The sequence below is a fragment of the Schistocerca gregaria genome, chromosome 9 (genome assembly GCF_023897955.1).
Source record: "Schistocerca gregaria isolate iqSchGreg1 chromosome 9, iqSchGreg1.2, whole genome shotgun sequence".
Taxonomy (NCBI): domain Eukaryota; kingdom Metazoa; phylum Arthropoda; class Insecta; order Orthoptera; family Acrididae; genus Schistocerca; species Schistocerca gregaria.
This window is the reverse complement of record NC_064928.1, coordinates 133,073,752-133,096,910: the sequence shown is the minus strand read 5'-3', so window position 1 is coordinate 133,096,910 and position 23,159 is coordinate 133,073,752. Positions and strand designations below refer to the sequence as shown.

General features: G+C 44.5%; 1 protein-coding gene across 1 annotated transcript in view; it reads left to right on the top strand.

The window, feature by feature from the left end:
* The window catches only part of LOC126291679 (DNA topoisomerase 2-like), a 174,674-nt gene that overhangs the window by 60,775 nt on the left and 90,740 nt on the right, over positions 1-23,159 (top strand). The window contains exons 14-15 of the mRNA XM_049985274.1: positions 470-717; positions 12,576-12,807. Coding sequence (XP_049841231.1) covers positions 470-717; positions 12,576-12,807 — 480 coding nt within the window. The remainder of the gene's footprint in view (positions 1-469; positions 718-12,575; positions 12,808-23,159) is intronic.

Here is a 23,159-nt window from a genome sequence, read left to right as displayed (position 1 = left end):
TCACAAGCAATCACAGCATATTTGGGGTCTGCAAAACTTTTCAAAGTTTTTCTAAGTATGTTGTGAATGTTAACAGTACCCCCCACCCCTGTGGTTCAGTTGGTTAAGTCTTAAGATTAGATGACAATGATAAAAAAAATTCAGTTTTCTTGAAACTGACTCTTGTTTTGTGGTTGGTACTGCCAAGAAACAATAAGTCAGAAAGGTGATTTTTCTTATTTTGTGCATGTTTATAAAGACATTCACAAATTATAAACAAATGTATTCTGATAACAAAAGCAATTCACCACTGTTGTTCTCTCTCTCTCTCTCTCTCTCTCTCTCTCTCTCTCTCTCTCTCTCTCTCTCTCTCTCTCTCTCTCCAAAATGAGTCCGATACATTATTTTGTAGGATCACAGTTTGCTGTGTGTTGAAAAATGTTTGCTGTCGCAGTGTTTGTTTATAGTAATATGCACATCATTGTTATAGGTGCTGTTCACCTGCTTGAAACGAAATGACAAGAGGGAGGTGAAAGTCGCACAGTTGGCAGGCTCTGTGGCTGAACACTCGGCATACCACCATGGCGAACAGTCACTTATGTCGACGATTATCAACCTGGCTCAGAACTTTGTGGGTAGTAACAACATCAACTTGCTGCAGCCAATCGGTCAGTTTGGCACCCGCCTTAATGGTGGGAAGGACTCTGCCAGTCCGAGATACATATTCACCATGCTGAGGTGACTGTCATTTATACTGCAGAAGTATGCTTTTTCCTCTAATTCAGTGCTGAAAAGTTACTAGAACTTATCTTTATATGTCCTTTGTAATAACTTTTGAATGCCTCTCAGATTGGTTTTTGTTAAATAACCTGCGTTTTAAGGCTGCTGTGCCAATTTGGAAATTAACCCCAAAATGCCGTGCACAATTCCCTAACTTGTTTGTTTGTTTGTATGACTAGGAGACTTAAGACAACGTAAAATCAACACGTGTTGGTCTCCATTCCAGAAAAATCATTCATGTGCAGTGTGCATGAGTTTCCCCATACTCAACCTCTAACCACTGTTGAGCTATAATTCATATGGGATTGCATAGTTGAATTATCAGCATTGTATAGTATGTGTATTCCACACTTGTTGCAGTGACATGGCTGTTATAACATTGGCAGTGGTAGAAAACGGAAATAATCATAAAAACTAATTTTTAACATAAGTTGTTCTTAAAATGGACTAAGAAGCATAAAATTATATCTCCTAACCGCATACAGGCGATTCGGCAAGTAGGCGATTCGGCAAGTAGGCGATTCGGCAAGTAGGCGATTCGGCAAGTAGGCGATTCGGCAAGTAGGCGATTCGGCAAGTAGGCGATTCGGCAAGTAGGCGATTCGGCAAGTAGGCGATTCGGCAAGTAGGCGATTCGGCAAGTAGGCGATTCGGCAAGTAGGCGATTCGGCAAGTAGGCGATTCGGCAAGTAGGCGATTCGGCAAGTAGGCGATTCGGCAAGTAGGCGATTCGGCAAGTAGGCGATTCGGCAAGTAGGCGATTCGGCAAGTAGGCGATTCGGCAAGTAGGCGATTCGGCAAGTAGGCGATTCGGCAAGTAGGCGATTCGGCAAGTAGGCGATTCGGCAAGTAGGCGATTCGGCAAGTAGGCGATTCGGCAAGTAGGCGATTCGGCAAGTAGGCGATTCGGCAAGTAGGCGATTCGGCAAGTAGGCGATTCGGCAAGTAGGCGATTCGGCAAGTAGGCGATTCGGCAAGTAGGCGATTCGGCAAGTAGGCGATTCGGCAAGTAGGCGATTCGGCAAGTAGGCGATTCGGCAAGTAGGCGATTCGGCAAGTAGGCGATTCGGCAAGTAGGCGATTCGGCAAGTAGGCGATTCGGCAAGTAGGCGATTCGGCAAGTAGGCGATTCGGCAAGTAGGCGATTCGGCAAGTAGGCGATTCGGCAAGTAGGCGATTCGGCAAGTAGGCGATTCGGCAAGTAGGCGATTCGGCAAGTAGGCGATTCGGCAAGTAGGCGATTCGGCAAGTAGGCGATTCGGCAAGTAGGCGATTCGGCAAGTAGGCGATTCGGCAAGTAGGCGATTCGGCAAGTAGGCGATTCGGCAAGTAGGCGATTCGGCAAGTAGGCGATTCGGCAAGTAGGCGATTCGGCAAGTAGGCGATTCGGCAAGTAGGCGATTCGGCAAGTAGGCGATTCGGCAAGTAGGCGATTCGGCAAGTAGGCGATTCGGCAAGTAGGCGATTCGGCAAGTAGGCGATTCGGCAAGTAGGCGATTCGGCAAGTAGGCGATTCGGCAAGTAGGCGATTCGGCAAGTAGGCGATTCGGCAAGTAGGCGATTCGGCAAGTAGGCGATTCGGCAAGTAGGCGATTCGGCAAGTAGGCGATTCGGCAAGTAGGCGATTCGGCAAGTAGGCGATTCGGCAAGTAGGCGATTCGGCAAGTAGGCGATTCGGCAAGTAGGCGATTCGGCAAGTAGGCGATTCGGCAAGTAGGCGATTCGGCAAGTAGGCGATTCGGCAAGTAGGCGATTCGGCAAGTAGGCGATTCGGCAAGTAGGCGATTCGGCAAGTAGGCGATTCGGCAAGTAGGCGATTCGGCAAGTAGGCGATTCGGCAAGTAGGCGATTCGGCAAGTAGGCGATTCGGCAAGTAGGCGATTCGGCAAGTAGGCGATTCGGCAAGTAGGCGATTCGGCAAGTAGGCGATTCGGCAAGTAGGCGATTCGGCAAGTAGGCGATTCGGCAAGTAGGCGATTCGGCAAGTAGGCGATTCGGCAAGTAGGCGATTCGGCAAGTAGGCGATTCGGCAAGTAGGCGATTCGGCAAGTAGGCGATTCGGCAAGTAGGCGATTCGGCAAGTAGGCGATTCGGCAAGTAGGCGATTCGGCAAGTAGGCGATTCGGCAAGTAGGCGATTCGGCAAGTAGGCGATTCGGCAAGTAGGCGATTCGGCAAGTAGGCGATTCGGCAAGTAGGCGATTCGGCAAGTAGGCGATTCGGCAAGTAGGCGATTCGGCAAGTAGGCGATTCGGCAAGTAGGCGATTCGGCAAGTAGGCGATTCGGCAAGTAGGCGATTCGGCAAGTAGGCGATTCGGCAAGTAGGCGATTCGGCAAGTAGGCGATTCGGCAAGTAGGCGATTCGGCAAGTAGGCGATTCGGCAAGTAGGCGATTCGGCAAGTAGGCGATTCGGCAAGTAGGCGATTCGGCAAGTAGGCGATTCGGCAAGTAGGCGATTCGGCAAGTAGGCGATTCGGCAAGTAGGCGATTCGGCAAGTAGGCGATTCGGCAAGTAGGCGATTCGGCAAGTAGGCGATTCGGCAAGTAGGCGATTCGGCAAGTAGGCGATTCGGCAAGTAGGCGATTCGGCAAGTAGGCGATTCGGCAAGTAGGCGATTCGGCAAGTAGGCGATTCGGCAAGTAGGCGATTCGGCAAGTAGGCGATTCGGCAAGTAGGCGATTCGGCAAGTAGGCGATTCGGCAAGTAGGCGATTCGGCAAGTAGGCGATTCGGCAAGTAGGCGATTCGGCAAGTAGGCGATTCGGCAAGTAGGCGATTCGGCAAGTAGGCGATTCGGCAAGTAGGCGATTCGGCAAGTAGGCGATTCGGCAAGTAGGCGATTCGGCAAGTAGGCGATTCGGCAAGTAGGCGATTCGGCAAGTAGGCGATTCGGCAAGTAGGCGATTCGGCAAGTAGGCGATTCGGCAAGTAGGCGATTCGGCAAGTAGGCGATTCGGCAAGTAGGCGATTCGGCAAGTAGGCGATTCGGCAAGTAGGCGATTCGGCAAGTAGGCGATTCGGCAAGTAGGCGATTCGGCAAGTAGGCGATTCGGCAAGTAGGCGATTCGGCAAGTAGGCGATTCGGCAAGTAGGCGATTCGGCAAGTAGGCGATTCGGCAAGTAGGCGATTCGGCAAGTAGGCGATTCGGCAAGTAGGCGATTCGGCAAGTAGGCGATTCGGCAAGTAGGCGATTCGGCAAGTAGGCGATTCGGCAAGTAGGCGATTCGGCAAGTAGGCGATTCGGCAAGTAGGCGATTCGGCAAGTAGGCGATTCGGCAAGTAGGCGATTCGGCAAGTAGGCGATTCGGCAAGTCATAACTGATACCTGAATTTTGGTTGCTGCCTCCTTAAATGATCACCTTCTGCACCAGTTCTATTATAATTTAGAGGAAGCTATTGTTCCTGAAGATTTAAATTACGACTCTGTTGGTTACTTGGCCGTATTGCGGATAGCTTTGAGCCCAAGTTTTCGTAGCTTATTATACCTAAGGGACCACTGTTGTAAGTAAATACGATCAAACAACAATCTGCTTTTCGTGAGAAAAGGAGATTGCTTGGCACACCAACTTCCTTCATACTACATATCTTGCTACATCAAAATTAGTCACTGGAGTTAAGCACCATACTATTGTAAAGATCATAATCCAATTACTGTAATTAATAAATTGAGAGGTTGTTACGTATTTAATGAAAAGTATAGAGAATGCATTTCCTTTCCCGTATTTTAGTGAACTTTGTATATTTAAAATTCTGTCGATTGATAGCCGGTGACGACAATGAAGTTCACCTACTTTTCCAAAAACAAGATATTTCTATTCTTCACTTCCAGAAAATTTGTATACTTAAATTATTTGGCAACTATTACACATACTTTACTCAGTATTATCACTAAAATAGCAATTTTCATTACATGTAACAATATTTTCTGGGCAATGGCCTAACACCACATCCGCTTTCCACAAGATACGTATTAAGTCCTTTTTTAATAAATCAATTTTTTTTGTCCATACTCATTCACAACTACTATCGTTGTGGGGATTGTGTGCTGAAGTGTTTCTTGCTGTCCAGCTGCGCTTCACTTAAAGTACTCTCTGCCACACACCAGACAACAGAATTAATATTGCATTGTCATCCAGTTCTGAGCTATGTGGAAACTTTAAAACCTGTAGCTCATTGGGAAATTAGATTAAAATCAACAGCAAAATTTGTCAAATGCAGTGCCCAATAAAAATGTGGCAGAAAGATCATTTTAACTTATCTTACTGTGATGTGTATTTTCAGGGGCAGCTAAACTGCTTTCATCTACTCCAAAAATAAGACCCACACTTGCTACAAAATATCTGAAATGCTTTCCTTAGTACCCCAAATAGATTATTACAAATTTTGTTGCTAAATCCATAAAGTCCACCACTCACCAAATAAACTTGCCAAAATCTTGAAATAGTTGTATTGACAGCAAACATTGCTTGTAACAAGTCCATTACTTTACCAACACTGTCTGTAACTTAACCAGAACTTGGAAAAACTCTCTGCCACATTTGCTGTGAACAAACCACCAAAAACAAAGTATCAAAGATAACTTTCAAAGAATGTGACATCGATATTAAAATGTAAACTGTGATAATTTTAGTTGTATAGAAGGTGAAAATTCACATGCTATTTTAGAATGATTTGTATTAATAGTTGCATTCTATTCTAACAACTTCTGTTTTAATTCAATATATGAATCCCTGAGTAACTTTTTGGAGTTACTGTAACTGTTTTCTGAGTACAAATGGAACAAAGGAATGCTAATGACTGAAACTGATATGGATGCAATGAAACTCAATGCGAAAATAGGTATTTTTCACATTTGCACAAAAATGGCACTTGTAATTTCAGTTGAGATAAAGGCTATTTATTGCTGTAGTAAAGATTACGAAGCATAACCCTTGGGTTGTTACACCATGCTCATCCACATCTGTTGTTTCACCCTCATTTCTTTGTTCTTGAAACCTTGTGTACATATTGTCACATTCCTGTTAATTTAGCGGTCATTCTGGGAGCACACGTGTGTGCGTGCACGCACGGTAACTGACATCAGTCAGTTGTAAAATGTAGTCTCTCATTAAATGCAGATTGGACCCCTCTAACCTATATGGTGGATTACAGTAAACAAAACTTACTACCTTAAAGATGTGCTGGGATTAATGAACACAGTGTAATTTAGCAAGAAATGTCTATCAATTTCCCTAACACAGCTATAGGCAACTTGATTACCTCATCTTGTAAAAATGTCTCGTAGCCCTTGTCCCACCTGGTTTCCTCTGTCACGAGCTCTGGCACTTACGCCCTGAACAATGCATAATAGTGTGATAAGTGGGTAGGTTTAGAGGCTACCATAGTAAGAATCATAAAATGTTAGGATGCCAGCTAGCTTTTTTTATTTTTGTTAATCAAAAAAATTAGTAAAGATTTCCAGAGCAATTATATCATTAATATTCACATCAAAATTACCAGTCATTAATCACCAGTTCCTGAACACTGCAAAAATCACAGAAATGCTCCACACAATTGTAGAATCAACTTGAGATTGCACAAATAGGTTTTTCGAGGCAATTTTAACAATAAAGTTTCACTGAAAGTAGAGTTCCAATTAACATGCTAGTTCGTGTGTTGCCAACTTGACAACAAGATTGTAAACTCTTTAACACAGCATTGTACAATTAAGTCAGATGAAGCAGTTTTTCAAGAAACAATTCCATCTTCGGCTATCTTAACTAATGGGGGGCTGGGTGGCATCTTAGCTAATGGGGGGCTGGGTGGCATCTTAGCTAATGGGGTGGCTGGGTGGCATCTTAGCTAATGGGGGGGGGGGGCGGCTGGGTGGCATCTTAGCTAATGGGGGGGGGGCTGGGTGGCATCTTAGCTAATGGGGGGGGGGGGCGGCTGGGTGGCATCTTAGCTAATGGGGGGGGGGCCGCTGGGTGGCATCTTAGCTAATGGGGGGGGGCATGAATTGAATGATATTGAAGTAATTATCAACACGTTCTCATTATAATTATCATCGGCAGCATGGCTGTATTGGTATGTTGATATAAATAAGACTCACTTGTTGGTGCCTATTGGGATAGATTTATCCTCTGTCCCTTTCTGTCCTAGTACAATATGGCTCTTGCTCCTCCAGCTGTTCTCACACCATGTAACCATCTGGCACATGGTTAGATTAATCTGCTTCATGATCCTACCTACTCACTAACATCCCATAGTAATAAAATACATCCATTAAATTATTTAAATCACTTCATAGGTGGTCAAATATTTTTATGGGTGAATACCTCACTGCTTTTTGTGCTATGCTAATGCTGAGTGATGGTCAGTGTAAATCACTTCTCGTTTTAATATTGTGTTTATGAATGTTTCTGTGTTCAGACTGCAATAGATTGTTGACAAGAATCATACAGGAGCAAATGTATTGCTAGACTGTTGTCAGATGCCCAACTATTTGAAGTGCTGTCTAAAAGATATTTTGTGGAGGACACATTATCCTTAATACATTCTTCTATGCAGCAAACATCTTTCTTCAATGACAGTTTACCACAGAATACATTTACCTAAGTAATTAGTGACTGAAAATGGGAAAAGTTGACTTTTTGACATTTTCATCATGAAAATCTAGTATTATTCACATTGCAGAAGATGATCTTTACCTACCATTAAAACTACATCACTTTTCCCTCCCTAAATGTCGTCTCATTTTAAAATAATGGAACTTCGGGATAAATACAAATTAAAATACTAAGAATTGTTCCTATTTTAATAATGTACTTTATTATACATTTTAAAGGTATCCCCCCTATTCCCCTATGTGGAATTCACCAAAATGAGGTATTACACCCAAAGGATCATATAAATTTTTACATAAATATTACTGTCCCTTATTTTCTACTAGTTCTACTGGACAGGGGCTGACATAGTACTGCTTTGGCAGGTTGAATATCTTTCTCATTCACAGAATGGATTCAGGGAAATGTGTGGGATGACTTGAAGCTTGCATTTCATTCTACCCCTCTGCTGTGGGAATATGTACTCCAGAATAGTACTGCTGCCAAGTCCTTGTAAATTGCAACATATTTCATAAAATATTTTGTGGGGAAACAACCACCATACCTTAACACAAAAATGAACATTTGTGTTAAACTCGAATTTTGGTGAACGGAGGCGTGAACCTCTATACCTATTGTGGGCGGTATGTAACAGATTGTACGTTTCCTTACATTCCATTCCCTGCCAAAAATGCAGTGGAGCTTGATGGACATACAGTGCAACATACTTATTTAGGTGAGAATAGTTACATAGCAGAGCAGTGTCTGTATTTTATAGTATCTGTATAGTTTGATGCAGTGTTCCTTCGGACGTGCATACGTGTCCAAAGGAATAGGCACTGCTGGTGTTAGACTGCTGTATTAAGTTATGAAATGTCTTTGCAAATTGTGAATACATTTGTACAACACTATATGAGAATATGTGCTTGACTGGGTCTCTAACTACATTTCCCGCATTAGACGAGCGGTTGCCTAAACCACTGCGGCCATTTGAGCGTGCTTCCAGGACCGACCCAAGCTTCCATATGTCCTAATGTCTACTGCACTCCACGGATTTCATTGACTAGACCGGAGATGAGCTACATGTTGCCACGTGCCAGACGGTCGGTTGCAGACTTTGTGATGCCCTAGATGATGTGCAACTCCTTGCCGTGCCACTTGGCACCACTCTTGAGGAGTCCCTTCCTTCTATTGCCATTCGCTCTTCTCAAAAAGTGTGTTCAAACAATTTTCGAAATATACACACTATAGAATACAGATACTGCCCTAGTGTATTCCGTGCCAAAGCAAGACAGTCTCCCAAGTGAAATAATCTGTGTGAACACTGACACACAGATACTAAGATATATTGAAGTTTAGGTTGGTCTTGGAGGCTTGCTCACATGACAGAGATGGTTAAGGCAATTGCTAGCATAAAGTGTGAAATCTGGGTTAGAGTCCTGGTCTGACACATTTTTGTATGTTACTAGTAAATCGTATAGGTTTTTTACAATTGTATTCAGTTTGTGAATGCATTTCATAGTTACGGAAGACTTGAAAAGACTTGAAGAAATTGGTGAAAATGTTATACATCTAACATCTACCTACATATGCAAGCTGTAAACCACTGAAGTGTGTGGCAGAAGTTACTTCCCGTTGCACTATATATTTAGGTTTCTTCCCATTCTATTTGCATGTGGAATGTGATGAGACTGACAGCTTAAATGTTCTCTCCATGCTAGAATTAGTCTCAACTTCATGGGCATGGTGCACTTGGAGGCTGTAGTATAGTCCTAGCTCTCACTTAATACTGGTCATTGAAAGCTCACAAAGAAACTTTTGTATGATGATTTGCTTCTATCTTAAAGCATCTACTGGTTCAGGTTCTTGGTCCCTTTTGTACTACTCACATTTGGTTAAATCTTAACATTACAGCTACTTGGGCTGCTCTACATTGCATACCTTTGATATTCTCTGTTGGTCCTGAGGGGCTACACAAATGTTTTGTAAGCAATCTCCTCTGTAGACTGATTGAAGTTTTCCAGTATCTTACTGGGGAACTGAAGTATCTCAACTGCTTTACTTAATCTTAAGCCCGTTTGTTTGTTCCTTTCCATATCCCCATGAATTTGGTCCAGATATTTATGTGAGTGGACTGATTCCAATTTTCATTCATTGGTATTGTAGTCACAGCATGCCACATTCTTATTTCATGAAGTGTTCAGTTTCAAATTTCTGAATATTTGAAGCTGATGACAACTTTTGCACCACATTGAAATCTTCAGTATCTGGCTATATATTAGTCTAGCCCCCCCCCCCCCCTCCTCATACCCCAGACAATACAGAATACCCCACTGTACAAAGCATAATCAGCAGCAAAATGTCTGAGGTCACTATTGATATTGGCTGATGAACCCTTGAAGTTCATATTCTACACTATCAATCCAACACACTTCCCTGGAGCACACATGAACTTGATTTTACCTTTGTCAAAGTGACAAATGGATTATCTTTGTAAAAGCGACAAATGGATTAATAAGTCGCCATCGTGCTGTATGTAACAAGGGGACTATAAGAGCATAATCACAGACTTTGACAGGTCTTTCGTATGTTGCAGAGATATCACATACCTAGAAAGTTAAATCTTTCAACCAAATGAGAGTAGAGCAGCAGCAGCTGTGGTTCACTGCTACCACACTGGCAGATTAGATTCAGATCCCATGTGAGAACTTGGGCCTCTCATCCCACTTTCTCCTTCCTAAAATTTCCTTATGTAGTATGTCATTCAAAGTTATTCAAAAATAATCATTTTGCCCTAGTGAAATTAGTAATAAATCAATCATTACAGCAAACATTCTTCAAATAATGTGTCCCATTTGTTACAGAATAGATTACAGAATCGTCTTACTTTCTCTTGCTGTGCCAGAACAGAATTCTGGATGGTGTTTGCCACTTAAGTAGCTGAAATGCACATTTGAGAAGCACCACCCACATTTAATGAAAGATACTGCCTTGGATGCACGCTGATTAGCCAGAACGGATACCAGAAAACAGTTCAATTGAATTCAAAAAGATTATTCTCTCTTCAGTCAACTTTGATGCGAACCAAGAATATTTGATGATTCGTGTGAGAGCAGATGCACCAGATTGGTACAGAATTAAAGAATGTGTTTTTATGGGATGTTCCCTCAAATTGATTTCTCTACTAGTCTCAAGCAAGTCTGGAGCATTTTAAAATTTTTCATGAAACTTTTTAATTTGTGAGTCAACTCAACTATTTTTTTCTGATAGATCTGACCAAATTTCCCAGATGGTTCTTGCACACACAATAAAATGTAAGAGAATGTCTTTCCTGATGTAGTTATAGAATGCTGTGCTATGGATATATGGGTAATCTTGTTCAAATTAGTTTTTGCTCCTTGTTCCACAAGGGATCCATTGCACATTGATTGGTACAGACAGCTGGTTTGGTTAGTATTAATTGCATAATTCCATCAGTACTTTCGTCCCTATCTGGAAAGACACTATTTTTAAAGATATTCTGTACCACAAAACTGAAAGGGATGGGTGGGAGGGGGGAAGAGTAGTAAGACGACGACAACCTATACACTGGAATCCCTAAGCCTGTACTGCCTGTGTGTAGCCATGAACCTTAGCTGCTGTGGTACTCTCACTTGGTCGAAACACATTAGCAATGAGCACATGCTTCTTGCATCTGCTTGCCTAGGTCTTGGAGAGAGAAACTGTAGTTCTTTTGCATGACAGATGTTTCCTGTTTTTGCAATCTGTGCTTATTTGCACGGGGAACATTGTTCTGTGTGATATAACTCTTAAAGATTCAGAATAAGTTCAAAGATTCCGAAAGAGATGGATAGCAGTGAAATTGGGTGTAGTTTTGTGGATCACTTCTATACCCTTCCTTTAGATGGGTGTGACCCATGTCCTCTTCCAAATACTGGGCACAGATTTTGTTTCATTAAGCTTAAGCGGAACAAATGAAATGAGAAATTCAGTATAGAGCCTGATTTTTCTCAAGGGTGGGCTTTATCAGTTCCTGGAGCACTGTTCAGTTTTAGAAATTTCAGTGTTTTCTCAACGCAGCTGACACTACATTCACTGGGGTGCTATAATAAACTGAAGCAGTTCGTCTGAACCTTACTATATGAAGTAACGTCAGAAAATGAAGTAAAGGATGAACATCATCCACTTTTGTCTAGGCACTAACTTTGGTGTGAAGTAGCCTGTATGACTGACTAGAATTTCTTTGCCTTAAGAGAGCTCTTTAGATAAGATCCTGTAGTATCAAAAACCTTTATGCACAGTCCTTTTGACAGCCAAATGCATTTCACTTAACATTTTTTATCGCTCTAAACGTTTCTTGCACCTACTGTGCAGTAATTGCTGTTTTTCTAGCAGGGTCTTTACAGAGAGCATAGCATGGATACTCACACGAACTGCTCCACAGGACATATGTATCCAGATTTGTGATTCGAACCTTCCTCGAGATGACACACTACTGTCTCTATGTGCATTACTGAACATGCAAATATTTCTATTTCTACTTCTACTTATTTTTGTTCTTCGGTAATCATTGTTACAAATGCCTCGTAGTTGTAACCTGATGAGGTCTGTTTGTTGCAATTAGAAGCAATTTATTTCCATCATGAGTGGTCTTACGAGCTTATGATGGACATCGTTTTCAGAGAAGTTTGTTAGTGCTGTTTCACAGGAGATCTTTCCATTCACTTATTTACAAAACTTAGTGTCACAGTTGGCAGTCGGTTGTTTTATGGTTGAAGTCTCCTCCAGTGATGACATTGTGATTGAGGAACATATGTTTTATTGAGCTGAGTCTTTTTGAAAAGTTTTTGATTATACCTGGGGTGAATGTGATGATCGATAGGCCCACATAAATTTTTCCGTCCCGCTACCTGCTCCACTTTATACTGAGTGATCTTGAAAGGATCTCGCATTTTAATGAATTTGACTTTACTGTGGATGGGAACAAATGTACCACTTCATTTCTCCTTAGCTATGCTTTCAATGCACGTGTGTGATTTTCCTAGAAACCTCACTATCGCCTTTTGGGTTTCAGCCAGCTTTTGTAACTAAGGTAATGTGAGCTCCAATACTTTTAAGGAATGCTTTACGCTCTGGGACTTGATTGTAAATACTTCAACAGTTGATGAATATAATTGTAGTTATATTGCTTTTAATTCGTCAACTTCAGTTAGATTTTTGTGTGTTTCAGTCCACTGGCAAGACACATTTTTCACAAACATGATGATCCACTCTTAAAGCACAACACAGATGACAACCAAAGAATTGAACCAGTCTGGTACATACCAGTCATTCCAATGATACTTGTTAATGGTGCCGATGGCATTGGAACGGGTTGGATGACAAAGATACCAAATTACAATCCCAGGGAAATAATTGACAATTTGAGGAGAATGATTGATGGTGAAGCGCCAAAACCTATGGTAAGTGTTATAGATGGTCTAGGCAGAGGTTTGAGTCCTCCCTCTGGCATGGGTGTGTGTGTTTGGGTGTGTGTGTTTGGGTGTGTGTGTTTGGGTGTGTGTGTTTGGGTGTGTGTGTTTGGGTGTGTGTGTTTGGGTGTGTGTGTTTGGGTGTGTGTGTTTGGGTGTGTGTGTTTGGGTGTGTGTGTTTGGGTGTGTGTGTTTGGGTGTGTGTGTTTGGGTGTGTGTGTTTGGGTGTGTGTGTTTGGGTGTGTGTGTTTGGGTGTGTGTGTTTGGGTGTGTGTGTTTGGGTGTGTGTGTTTGGGTGTGTGTGTTTGGGTGTGTGTGTTTGGGTGTGTGTGTTTGGGTGTGTGTGTTTGGGTGTGTGTGTTTGGGTGTGTGTGTTTGGGTGTGTGTGTTTGGGTGTGTGTGTTTGGGTGTGTGTGTTTGGGTGTGTGTGTTTGGGTGTGTGTGTTTGGGTGTGTGTGTTTGGGTGTGTGTGTTTGGGTGTGTGTGTTTGGGTGTGTGTGTGTTTGGGTGTGTGTGTGTTTGGGTGTGTGTGTGTTTGGGTGTGTGTGTGTTTGGGTGTGTGTGTGTTTGGGTGTGTGTGTGTTTGGGTGTGTGTGTGTTTGGGTGTGTGTGTGTTTGGGTGTGTGTGTGTTTGGGTGTGTGTGTGTTTGGGTGTGTGTGTGTTTGGGTGTGTGTGTGTTTGGGTGTGTGTGTGTTTGGGTGTGTGTGTGTTTGGGTGTGTGTGTGTTTGGGTGTGTGTGTGTTTGGGTGTGTGTGTGTTTGGGTGTGTGTGTGTTTGGGTGTGTGTGTGTTTGGGTGTGTGTGTGTTTGGGTGTGTGTGTGTTTGGGTGTGTGTGTGTTTGGGTGTGTGTGTGTTTGGGTGTGTGTGTGTTTGGGTGTGTGTGTGTTTGGGTGTGTGTGTGTTTGGGTGTGTGTGTGTTTGGGTGTGTGTGTGTTTGGGTGTGTGTGTGTTTGGGTGTGTGTGTGTTTGGGTGTGTGTGTGTTTGGGTGTGTGTGTGTTTGGGTGTGTGTGTGTTTGGGTGTGTGTGTGTTTGGGTGTGTGTGTGTTTGGGTGTGTGTGTGTTTGGGTGTGTGTGTGTTTGGGTGTGTGTGTGTTTGGGTGTGTGTGTGTTTGGGTGTGTGTGTGTTTGGGTGTGTGTGTGTTTGGGTGTGTGTGTGTTTGGGTGTGTGTGTGTTTGGGTGTGTGTGTGTTTGGGTGTGTGCGTGTTTGGGTGTGTGTGTGTTTGGGTGTGTGCGTGTTTGGGTGTGTGCGTGTTTGGGTGTGTGCGTGTTTGGGTGTGTGCGTGTTTGGGTGTGTGCGTGTTTGGGTGTGTGCGTGTTTGGGTGTGTGCGTGTTTGGGTGTGTGCGTGTTTGGGTGTGTGCGTGTTTGGGTGTGTGCGTGTTTGGGTGTGTGCGTGTTTGGGTGTGTGCGTGTTTGGGTGTGTGCGTGTTTGGGTGTGTGCGTGTTTGGGTGTGTGCGTGTTTGGGTGTGTGCGTGTTTGGGTGTGTGCGTGTTTGGGTGTGTGCGTGTTTGGGTGTGTGCGTGTTTGGGTGTGTGCGTGTTTGGGTGTGTGCGTGTTTGGGTGTGTGCGTGTTTGGGTGTGTGCGTGTTTGGGTGTGTGCGTGTTTGGGTGTGTGCGTGTTTGGGTGTGTGCGTGTTTGGGTGTGTGCGTGTTTGGGTGTGTGCGTGTTTGGGTGTGTGCGTGTTTGGGTGTGTGCGTGTTTGGGTGTGTGCGTGTTTGGGTGTGCGTGTTTGTGTGGGTGTGGGTGTGTGTTTGGGTGTGTGTGTGTGTGTGTGTGTGTGTTTGTGTTTGGGTGTGTGTGTGTTTGTGTTTGGGTGTGTGTGTGTTTGTGTTTGGGTGTGTGTGTGTGTGTGTGTGTGTGTTTGGGTGTGTGTGTGTGTGTGTGTGTGTTTGGGTGTGTGTGTTTGGGTGTTTGTGTTTGTGTTTGTGTTTGGGTGTTTGTGTTTGTGTTTGTGTTTGGGTGTTTGTGTTTGTGTTTGTGTTTGGGTGTTTGTGTTTGTGTTTGGGTGTTTGTGTTTGTGTTTGTGTTTGGGTGTTTGTGTTTGTGTTTGTGTTTGGGTGTTTGTGTTTGTGTTTGTGTTTGGGTGTTTGTGTTTGTGTTTGTGTTTGGGTGTTTGTGTTTGTGTTTGTGTTTGGGTGTTTGTGTTTGTGTTTGTGTTTGGGTGTTTGTGTTTGTGTTTGTGTTTGGGTGTTTGTGTTTGTGTTTGTGTTTGGGTGTTTGTGTTTGGGTGTTTGTGTTTGTGTTTGGGTGTGTGTGTGTGTGTGTGTGTTTGTGTTTGGGTGTGTGTGTGTGTGTGTGTGTTTGTGTTTGGGTGTGTGTGTGTGTGTGTGTTTGTGTTTGGGTGTGTGTTTGGGTGTGTGTGTGTGTGTTTGTGTTTGGGTGTGTGTTTGGGTGTGTGTGTGTGTGTTTGTGTTTGGGTGTGTGTTTGTGTGTGTGTGTTTGTGTTTGGGTGTGTGTTTGTGTGTGTGTGTTTGTGTTTGGGTGTGTGTTTGTGTTTGTGTTTGTCATAATTTATGTAATGTGTAAGCTTAGGGACTGATAACCTTAGCAGTTAAGTCCCATAAGATTTCACACACATTTTTAGTGTTATAGAGATAGGTGAGCTATACATTAAATATTGAGTACTTGTTATGGAATAATTTGGGAAAAAATTGTCATTGGAATACATTAAAAAATATTGATGAAGCATGTCGTTCATCAGATTAAGTATACTGTTCCAGGTCTTCCGTATGTACTTATTAGTGAATTCCTGTACTAGAGGTCAGACAGTGTGCATTACTGCATAAGTGCTGCCCGGGGCATGTCAGACGTCAGTATGTCTCATCTTGGTTAGTCATTCACAGAACTACGTGGAACATCACATTTCATTTAGAGTGGGATGCAATGCTGTTGGTTTTCTTTTTACATTTGGTTTGTGTTGTATTTTTTATATGATACAACTTTCTTAGTTCATCAGAATCCTAATACCAAAGCAGTTTGCCCGAGGTGTAAAGGGAATTAGGTTGTGTGGCCTTCTGCACAAAAAGAGGCAATCTGGTGACCTGTCATCACAAGCCTTTAAGAATGAATGGAAATCTCTTATTTTTTGAAGAAAAGCAAGAGTATCCTCAGAATCCAATACGCAACCCCATTCTGTTTAGTCACACCAAATTTGCCAGAGAGCGACGTTGTAACAGATTGCAAAAATTAATGATTTGATGATGAAAGAGCAAAAATTTACACTAATTTACATATTTATATGGGATTCATTGTTCCCTACATCAAGAAGCATTTAGACTGGCTAATGTATGCCTTTCCCTCGTCACACAAGTTGGTAGCTTGGCTTTTCAATGACTGTCCTGTTTGTGTCAAGGTTGATTGCCTGCTGAATTCTTCCCGTGGTGTTATTTAGATTACGCTGATCGAGGCAGAAATCCAAACTTACTTATCTGTTCAGGGTGTCAGTGCTGTCCATCGGGTGATGAAAAACGTAGACGCCTCCTTAGTGCCCACACGAACTCTTTCTCACCTTTGATTAAATGGGTCTTGTGTCAAAGATCAAAGCAGATTATGAAGTTATGAGTCAATGAGTCAGACCGTATATTCCAAACGCAGTGCACTGCTACCATGCTAGTCCTGTTGACACCCAGCCAAATGTGTAACCTATGATAGGGATGCTAACGAGGGCTATTGTCCGCTGCCTCTTCCCTGCTGCATCAACTGCAATGGCAACCATGCTGTCGCCTTCTGTAATGAGTGGGGTGTCAGGAGGTGTGGGTGAAGGAAAAATGCCTTACCTGGTCGCTCACAAGTTGTCGGCTAGTCGGAAACCTAACACCTACAGTACTGTTCTTGCTACATCTTTCTTCATGAAGGACATGGACACACATATGTGCACCCTCAAATTTAGCATTATGGTTGTGAAATTTGCCAGCGTCAGGGTAGCAACCCTTCCGCCTCCTTCTCTGCCTCCTCCTTCTCCGCCTCCGCCCCCTATTCCGCCTCCGCCCCCGCAACATGCCACCAAAGTCTTACCTCATGGGATGAAGTCACCAGCTACACAATCAACAGGCTGGAATGGACAGAAGGAATACTCCCCATTGAAGACTTCATACGTCCCAGCCAGCCAACAGCTGTCTTCCTGTGCTACCTGGAAAGGCTCGAAGAAGTCAAACAAAGGCAGACGGCCTTTCCTTTGCCAACTTGAAGGTCCTCCTACACGGTTTTGCCACGTGATATTGCCCAACCGATCTCCGCGTCACCAGTGCACACCACCAACCGTGATTTCTGCCCCAGGCTCTACAGGCCGACAACAGAATAATGCTGATGCTTCCGTAGACCTCGTGTGTCTGCCCTGTAGCAGCAAGTCTTCGAAGGCTGGCACTCTGTAGCTGCTGGGGTGACACTGCTTCATTTTTTCCCCATTATGATTCTCCTCCATTGGAACATTCGCGGCCTTCGATCCAACGACGAGGATTTGAGACTGCCGTTAGAATCGCAGTGTTCACTTGTGCTCTGCCTTCAGGAAATAAAATTGCGTCATGACGACTCCTTTGAATGCTCACATTTCGTCCTGGTATGTTTTGACCTTCCCTGAGGTCAGCTTTCCATCTCATGGAATAGTCATGCTACTCATACAGGCTGACATTCATAGTCAACCCATCTCCGTGACTACCTGCTGTTGCAATTTGCCTTTCTACCATTTACAACCCTGTGTCATTCAATATCACCAGGCCAGGCTTTAACCAGCTTATGGGGCAGCTACCTCACCCCTTTCTGACTTTAATGCACACGATCCCCTTTAAGGTCTCCCAGAACGTGTCAGATGCGCCCTCTTGGATGACCTCAACAAACTTAACCTCCTCTGCCGTAACATAGGAGCACCCATGTTCCTTTCAGACACCTATACACATTTGGACGTATCCTTCTGCAGTGCCCAGCTTGCCTAGTCTCCAGTGGTCTGTTCCCTGTGACACATACTAGAGTGACCATTTCCCGTTTGCTGTTCATTTGCTGAGTCCTACCCGACCTGTGTGCATACCCAAATGACAGCTTAGTAAGGCTGACTGGAGCTTCAATGCTCCCTGGTGACCTTCGATGAACAGCATTTCCTCAGCTGTGACTACCAGGTGGAATATCCTACAAACGTTATCCTTACTGGTGCAGGATGTTACATTCCTCACACTTCCTCTTTACCACACAGTGTCCGGGTCACTTGGTGGAGTGAGGCATGCCGCGATGCAATTTGCACTCAGAGACCTGCTCTGTGTGTTTTTAACCATCATACAATGATGGCAAACTGCATTTATAAACAGATTCGTGCACAGTGTCATCACATTCTTCAGGATAGCAAAAAAGCTAGCTGGATTTCATTCACTAGTCCTTTTAACAGGTCCATTCTGTCTTGTCACGTGGGACAACCTTGTGACAGCCCTCTTGGATCAAGATCCACCCCCAATTCCTGGCCTGACAATAGCAGACTGTCATCGTTGGCTCTTTTGCCATCTCCGTCACCTTGGGCCACCATTTTGTGGAGATGTCAAGCTGCTCCCAATATCACCTTGCCTTTCTCCATCAGAAACCAGCAGAGGTGACTCAGGCATAACCCTCTCTTCTCTGAAGTGTGTGCACTACAGTGGCCGCCTTTACTATTGGGGAGTTAGGTCAGGCTCTCAATTCTTCCCGATCCTCTGCCCCAGGGCCAGACTATGTTAACATTCAGACGTTGCAGCACCTTTCTTTTCTGGGCAAGCGCTTTCTGCTCAATATGTAAAACCGAATTTGGCTAGAGGTTACAGTTCCCAGATGCTGGCGTGAAGCCACTGTCATATCCATACCCATGTCCAGTAAGGACAAACACCATCCTTCTAGCTACCGCTCCATTTCTCTCACCAGCTGTACCTTCAAGGTGATGAAATGTATGGTTCATGCCTGACTGGTGTGGTGTGACAGTCTTGCAATTTACTCCACAGTGTGGATTTAGAGCATGCCATTCTGTAGTTGACCATCCCATCACTTTGTCCACCCATGTCATGAACTGTTTTTTTGTGCAGATCCCAGATTGTGGCCATGGTTTTCGATTTGGAGAAAGCTACGATGCTTGCTGGATAACTGGTATCTTCTGTACTCTTTTACACGTGGGGCGTCTATGGCTGCCTGCCCCGTTTCCTTCAGGAATTTTTAAAACACTGAGTTTTCAAGGTTTGTATGGGTTCTGTCTTGTCGGACACCTTTATCCAGGAAAACGGTGCATCTAAGGGTTCCATCCTGATAGTCATCTTTGCTATTGCCATTATCCCTATAATGGCATGTCTCCCACCGGCCGTCTCTGGCTTCCAGTTTGTTGACGATTTTCTCATCTACTGCAGTTCTCCACAGACTTCTCTCATTGAAAAGCATCTGCAGCAATGTCTATTGTCTTCACTTGTGAAGCATCAACAATGGCTTTTGTTTTTCCACTGACAAAACAGTTCGTATGAATTTTTGGTGGTGCAATTGGTTTCTTCCGTCTTCACGTCTTCAGTATGTTGCTCTTCCGTTTGTTGATACTACGAAATTCCTGGGCTCGTGGTTGTAGGAAATTCTCTTAGTCCTCCCACGTGTCTTACCTGGCAGCCCACTGTATGCTCTCATTCAATGTTTCGTGTGTGATCTATGGTACTTCCTTGGGTGCCGATCGAACCACCCTCTTCCATTTTACCGGTCCCTTGTCTTTTCAAAACTAGACTATGTGTGTTTTGTTTATGCATCTGCACATCTGTCCCTCTTATGCCGTCTCAATACTATCCACCATCATGGTATCCATTTGGCTATTGGCAACTTATACACTAGCCAAGTTGAGAGTCTTTATGCAGAAGCTGCCGAACTACCACATTCCTACCAGTGTGATTATCTCCTCGGCAGATATGCATGCTGTTTGTCATGTGTGGCCACTCATTCTATGCCTATTTCTATGATTCCTTTTATCGCCAGTATGGGGAATGTCCCTCTTCTGTCACCACCTGGAGTTTGCTTTTGGCTCTTGCTCTGGTAACTAAACTTCATGCTATCTGCAACTTTCTGGTGGGTGTGAACTCTTCACTACTGTAGCTTCATGTGGTGGTGGTCACCTTGGCCTTCATTCACTTTCAGAGGGCAGTACTCCAGTCTTGCTCTATCGCATTCAGTTCCACAACCTTCACATGGAATTTCTCGGCAGTACCTTTGTGTATGCTGATGGTTCTCATACTGACCATGGTGGCAAGTCTGCCTTCATCATTGGCGTTGACGATTTTTGATACTGGCTTCCAGCACACTGCTTGGCAGAGCTCTTTGCCCAGTATCTGGCCATGCAATACATCATCCGGCAACACAGGCTTTTCTATTGTCATCTGCTCAGGCTGTGTGTGCCCTTAAAAGCCTCTGTCAGCTGCACACTGTCCATGCCTTAGTGCAACAGGTCAAGGAAAGCTGTCACTTGCTCACTCTTGGAGACAGTGTGATGATAGTGGGTTCCTGGTTGCGTCAGTCTGACAGGGAACGAGGCTGTGCCAAGATGTGCTGGCTGTGCACTAAGGCATGTTTAGCCACAGGGTGATACCCATTGCCAACAAACACTGTCTGCCTGTGTCCGTTCATGCGAATGGACAGTTTGTTATTGGTCATTCCCACATAGAAGGCTTCACAGTGTAGGCATGTCAGTTGGTAAATCATGTAGGTGCTTTCACACGTGGCTCTGCCTTTGATCGTGTACACCTTCCGGGCTACAGGACTGGAGTATGTGGTGGTGGGAGGGTGCATGGGACAGGTTTTACACCGGGGGCAGTTACAAGGGTAGGAGCCAGAGGGTAGGGAAGGGAAGGGATTTCATAAGAATGAACCAAGAGGTTACGAAGGTTAGGTGGACAGCAGAAAGACACACTTGGTAGAGTGGGGACGATTTCATGAAGGATGGATCTCATTTCAGGGCAGGATTTGAGGGAGTCGTATCCCTGCTGGAGAGCCACATTCAGTGTCTGATCCAGTCCCGGAAAGTATCCTGTCACAAATGGGGCACTTTTGTGGTTCTTCTGTGGGAGGTTCTGGGTTTGAGGGGTCGAGGAAGTGGCTCTGGTTATTTGCTTCTGTAGTAGTTGCGAGATGCGAAAGCTGTTTTCAGGTTGTTGGTGTAATGGTTCAGGGATTCCGCACTGGAGCAGATTCGTTTGCCACGAAGACCTAGGCTGTAGGGAAGGGACCGTTTGAGGTGGAATGGGTGGCAGCTGTCATAATGGAGGTACTGTTGCTTGTTGATGGGTTTGATGTGGACGGACGTGTGAAGCTGGCCATTGGACAGATGGAGGTCAACGTCAAGGAAAGTGGAATGGGATTTGGAGTAGGACCAAGTGAATCTAATCGAACCAAAGGAGTAGAGGATGGAGAGGAAATTCTGGAGATATTCTTCACTGTGAGTCCAGATCATGAAGATGTCATTAATAAATCTGTACCAAACTTTGGGTTGGCAGGCCTTCCTCTAAGCGACCCATGAATAGGTTGGTGTACGAGGGTGGCCATGGCCATGGCTGTTCCCTTTAATTTTTGGTATGCCTGGCCTTCAAAAGTGAAGAAGTTGTGGGTCAGGATGAAGCTGGCTAAGGTGATGAGGAAAGAGGTTTTAGGTAGGGTGGCAGGTGATCGGCGTGAAAGGAAGTGCTGCATCGCAGCGAGGCCCTGGACGTGCTGAATATGTGTGTATAGGGAAGTTGCATCAATGGTTACAAGGATGGTTTCCGGGGATAAGAGATTGGCTAAGGATTCCAGGCGTTCGAGAAAGTGGTGTCTTTGATGAAGGATGGGAGACTGCATGTAATGGGTTGAAGGTGTTGATCTACGTAGGTAGAGAAACGTTCTCTGGGGGCTTGGTGACCAGCTGCAATGGGGTGGCCGGGATGATTGGGTTTGTGTTTTTTAGGTAGAAGGTAGAAGGTAGGCATGCGGGGTGTCGGAGTCAGGAGGTTGATGGAGTCAGGTGAAAGGTAAAGTTCTGAGGATTCCTTGAAGCTCTGCCTGGACATCATGAATGGGATTACCTGGACAAACTTTGTATGTGGTGTTGTCTGAAAGCTGACGCAGTCCCTCAGCCACATACTCCTGACAATCAAGTACCACGGTCATGGAACCCTTGTCTGCCGGAAGAATGACTATGGATCGGTCAGCCCTCAGATCACAGATTGCCTGGGCTTCAGCAGTGGTGATGTTGGGAGTAGGATTAAGGTTTTTTGAGAAGGATTGAGAGGCAAGGCTGGAAGGTTTGGAGAGGGTGATTTTGAGGAAGAGGAGGTGGGTCCCGCTATGACCGAGGACGGAACTTTCAGGCAGGGTTCAATTTGGATAGTGTCTTCGGGAGTTGGATCATTAGGAGTAGGATTAGGATCCTTTTCCTTCGTGGCAAAGTGATATTTCCATCAGAGAGTAAGAGTGTAGGACAGTAAATCTTTGACAAGGGCAGTTTGGTTGAATCTGGGGTTGGGGCTGAAGGTGAGGCCTTTGGATAGGACAGAGGTTTCGGATTGGGGGAGAGGTTTGAAGGAAAGGTTAACTACTGAATTAGGTTGTTGTGGTTCCAGATTGTGTTGTTTGAAATTTTGAGGTTTTGGAGGGAGTGGAGCTGGAAGTGGGAGATTGAGTAGAGACTGGGTCTGTGTGCAATGAGAGGAGGTTGAGGTTTGTTGGAAAGGTTGTGGAGGGTGAGTGAGTGAGTTGCCTTTCCGGAGGTGGGAACCAGGAGATAGTATAGTTTTTTGAGGTGGATGGTGGCATGCTGTTCTAATTTCCGGTTGGCCTGTAGGAGGATGCTTTGAACAGCTGGTGTGGATGTGGGAGAGGAAAGATTGAGGACTTTTATTAAGGATAGGAGTTGACTGGTGTGTTCATTGGCTGAGTTGATGTGTAGGTGAAGGACTAGGTGGGCGAGGGCAATGGGTTGTTCAGTTTGGAACTGGCATAGGGACTGATGGAAAGAAGGGTTACAGCCAGAGATGGGAACTTTGAGTGTGAGGCCTCTGGGGGTAATGCCAAATGTCAGACAAGCCTGAGAAAATAAAATATGGGAGTGTAATCTGGCTAGGGCGAAGGCATGTTTGCACAGGGAATGTAAATAAAACTTAATGGGGTCGTTGTGGGGGTGTTGTGAGGGTGACATGGTATTAGAAGGTGGAAAGTGTAACATGAGGCTGAAATGAAAATGAAAATAAAAATATATGGGGAGAGATAAAGGTGAACTAGAGAGCAACAGGAGATCTGGTGTGAAAAAAAGCGAAAAAGTGTTGGTTAAAGCTGGGCTATGTTGATCCTGTGGTGAACTTGGGTTGGTAGACAACGATGTGAACAAAGGATAGGTGGT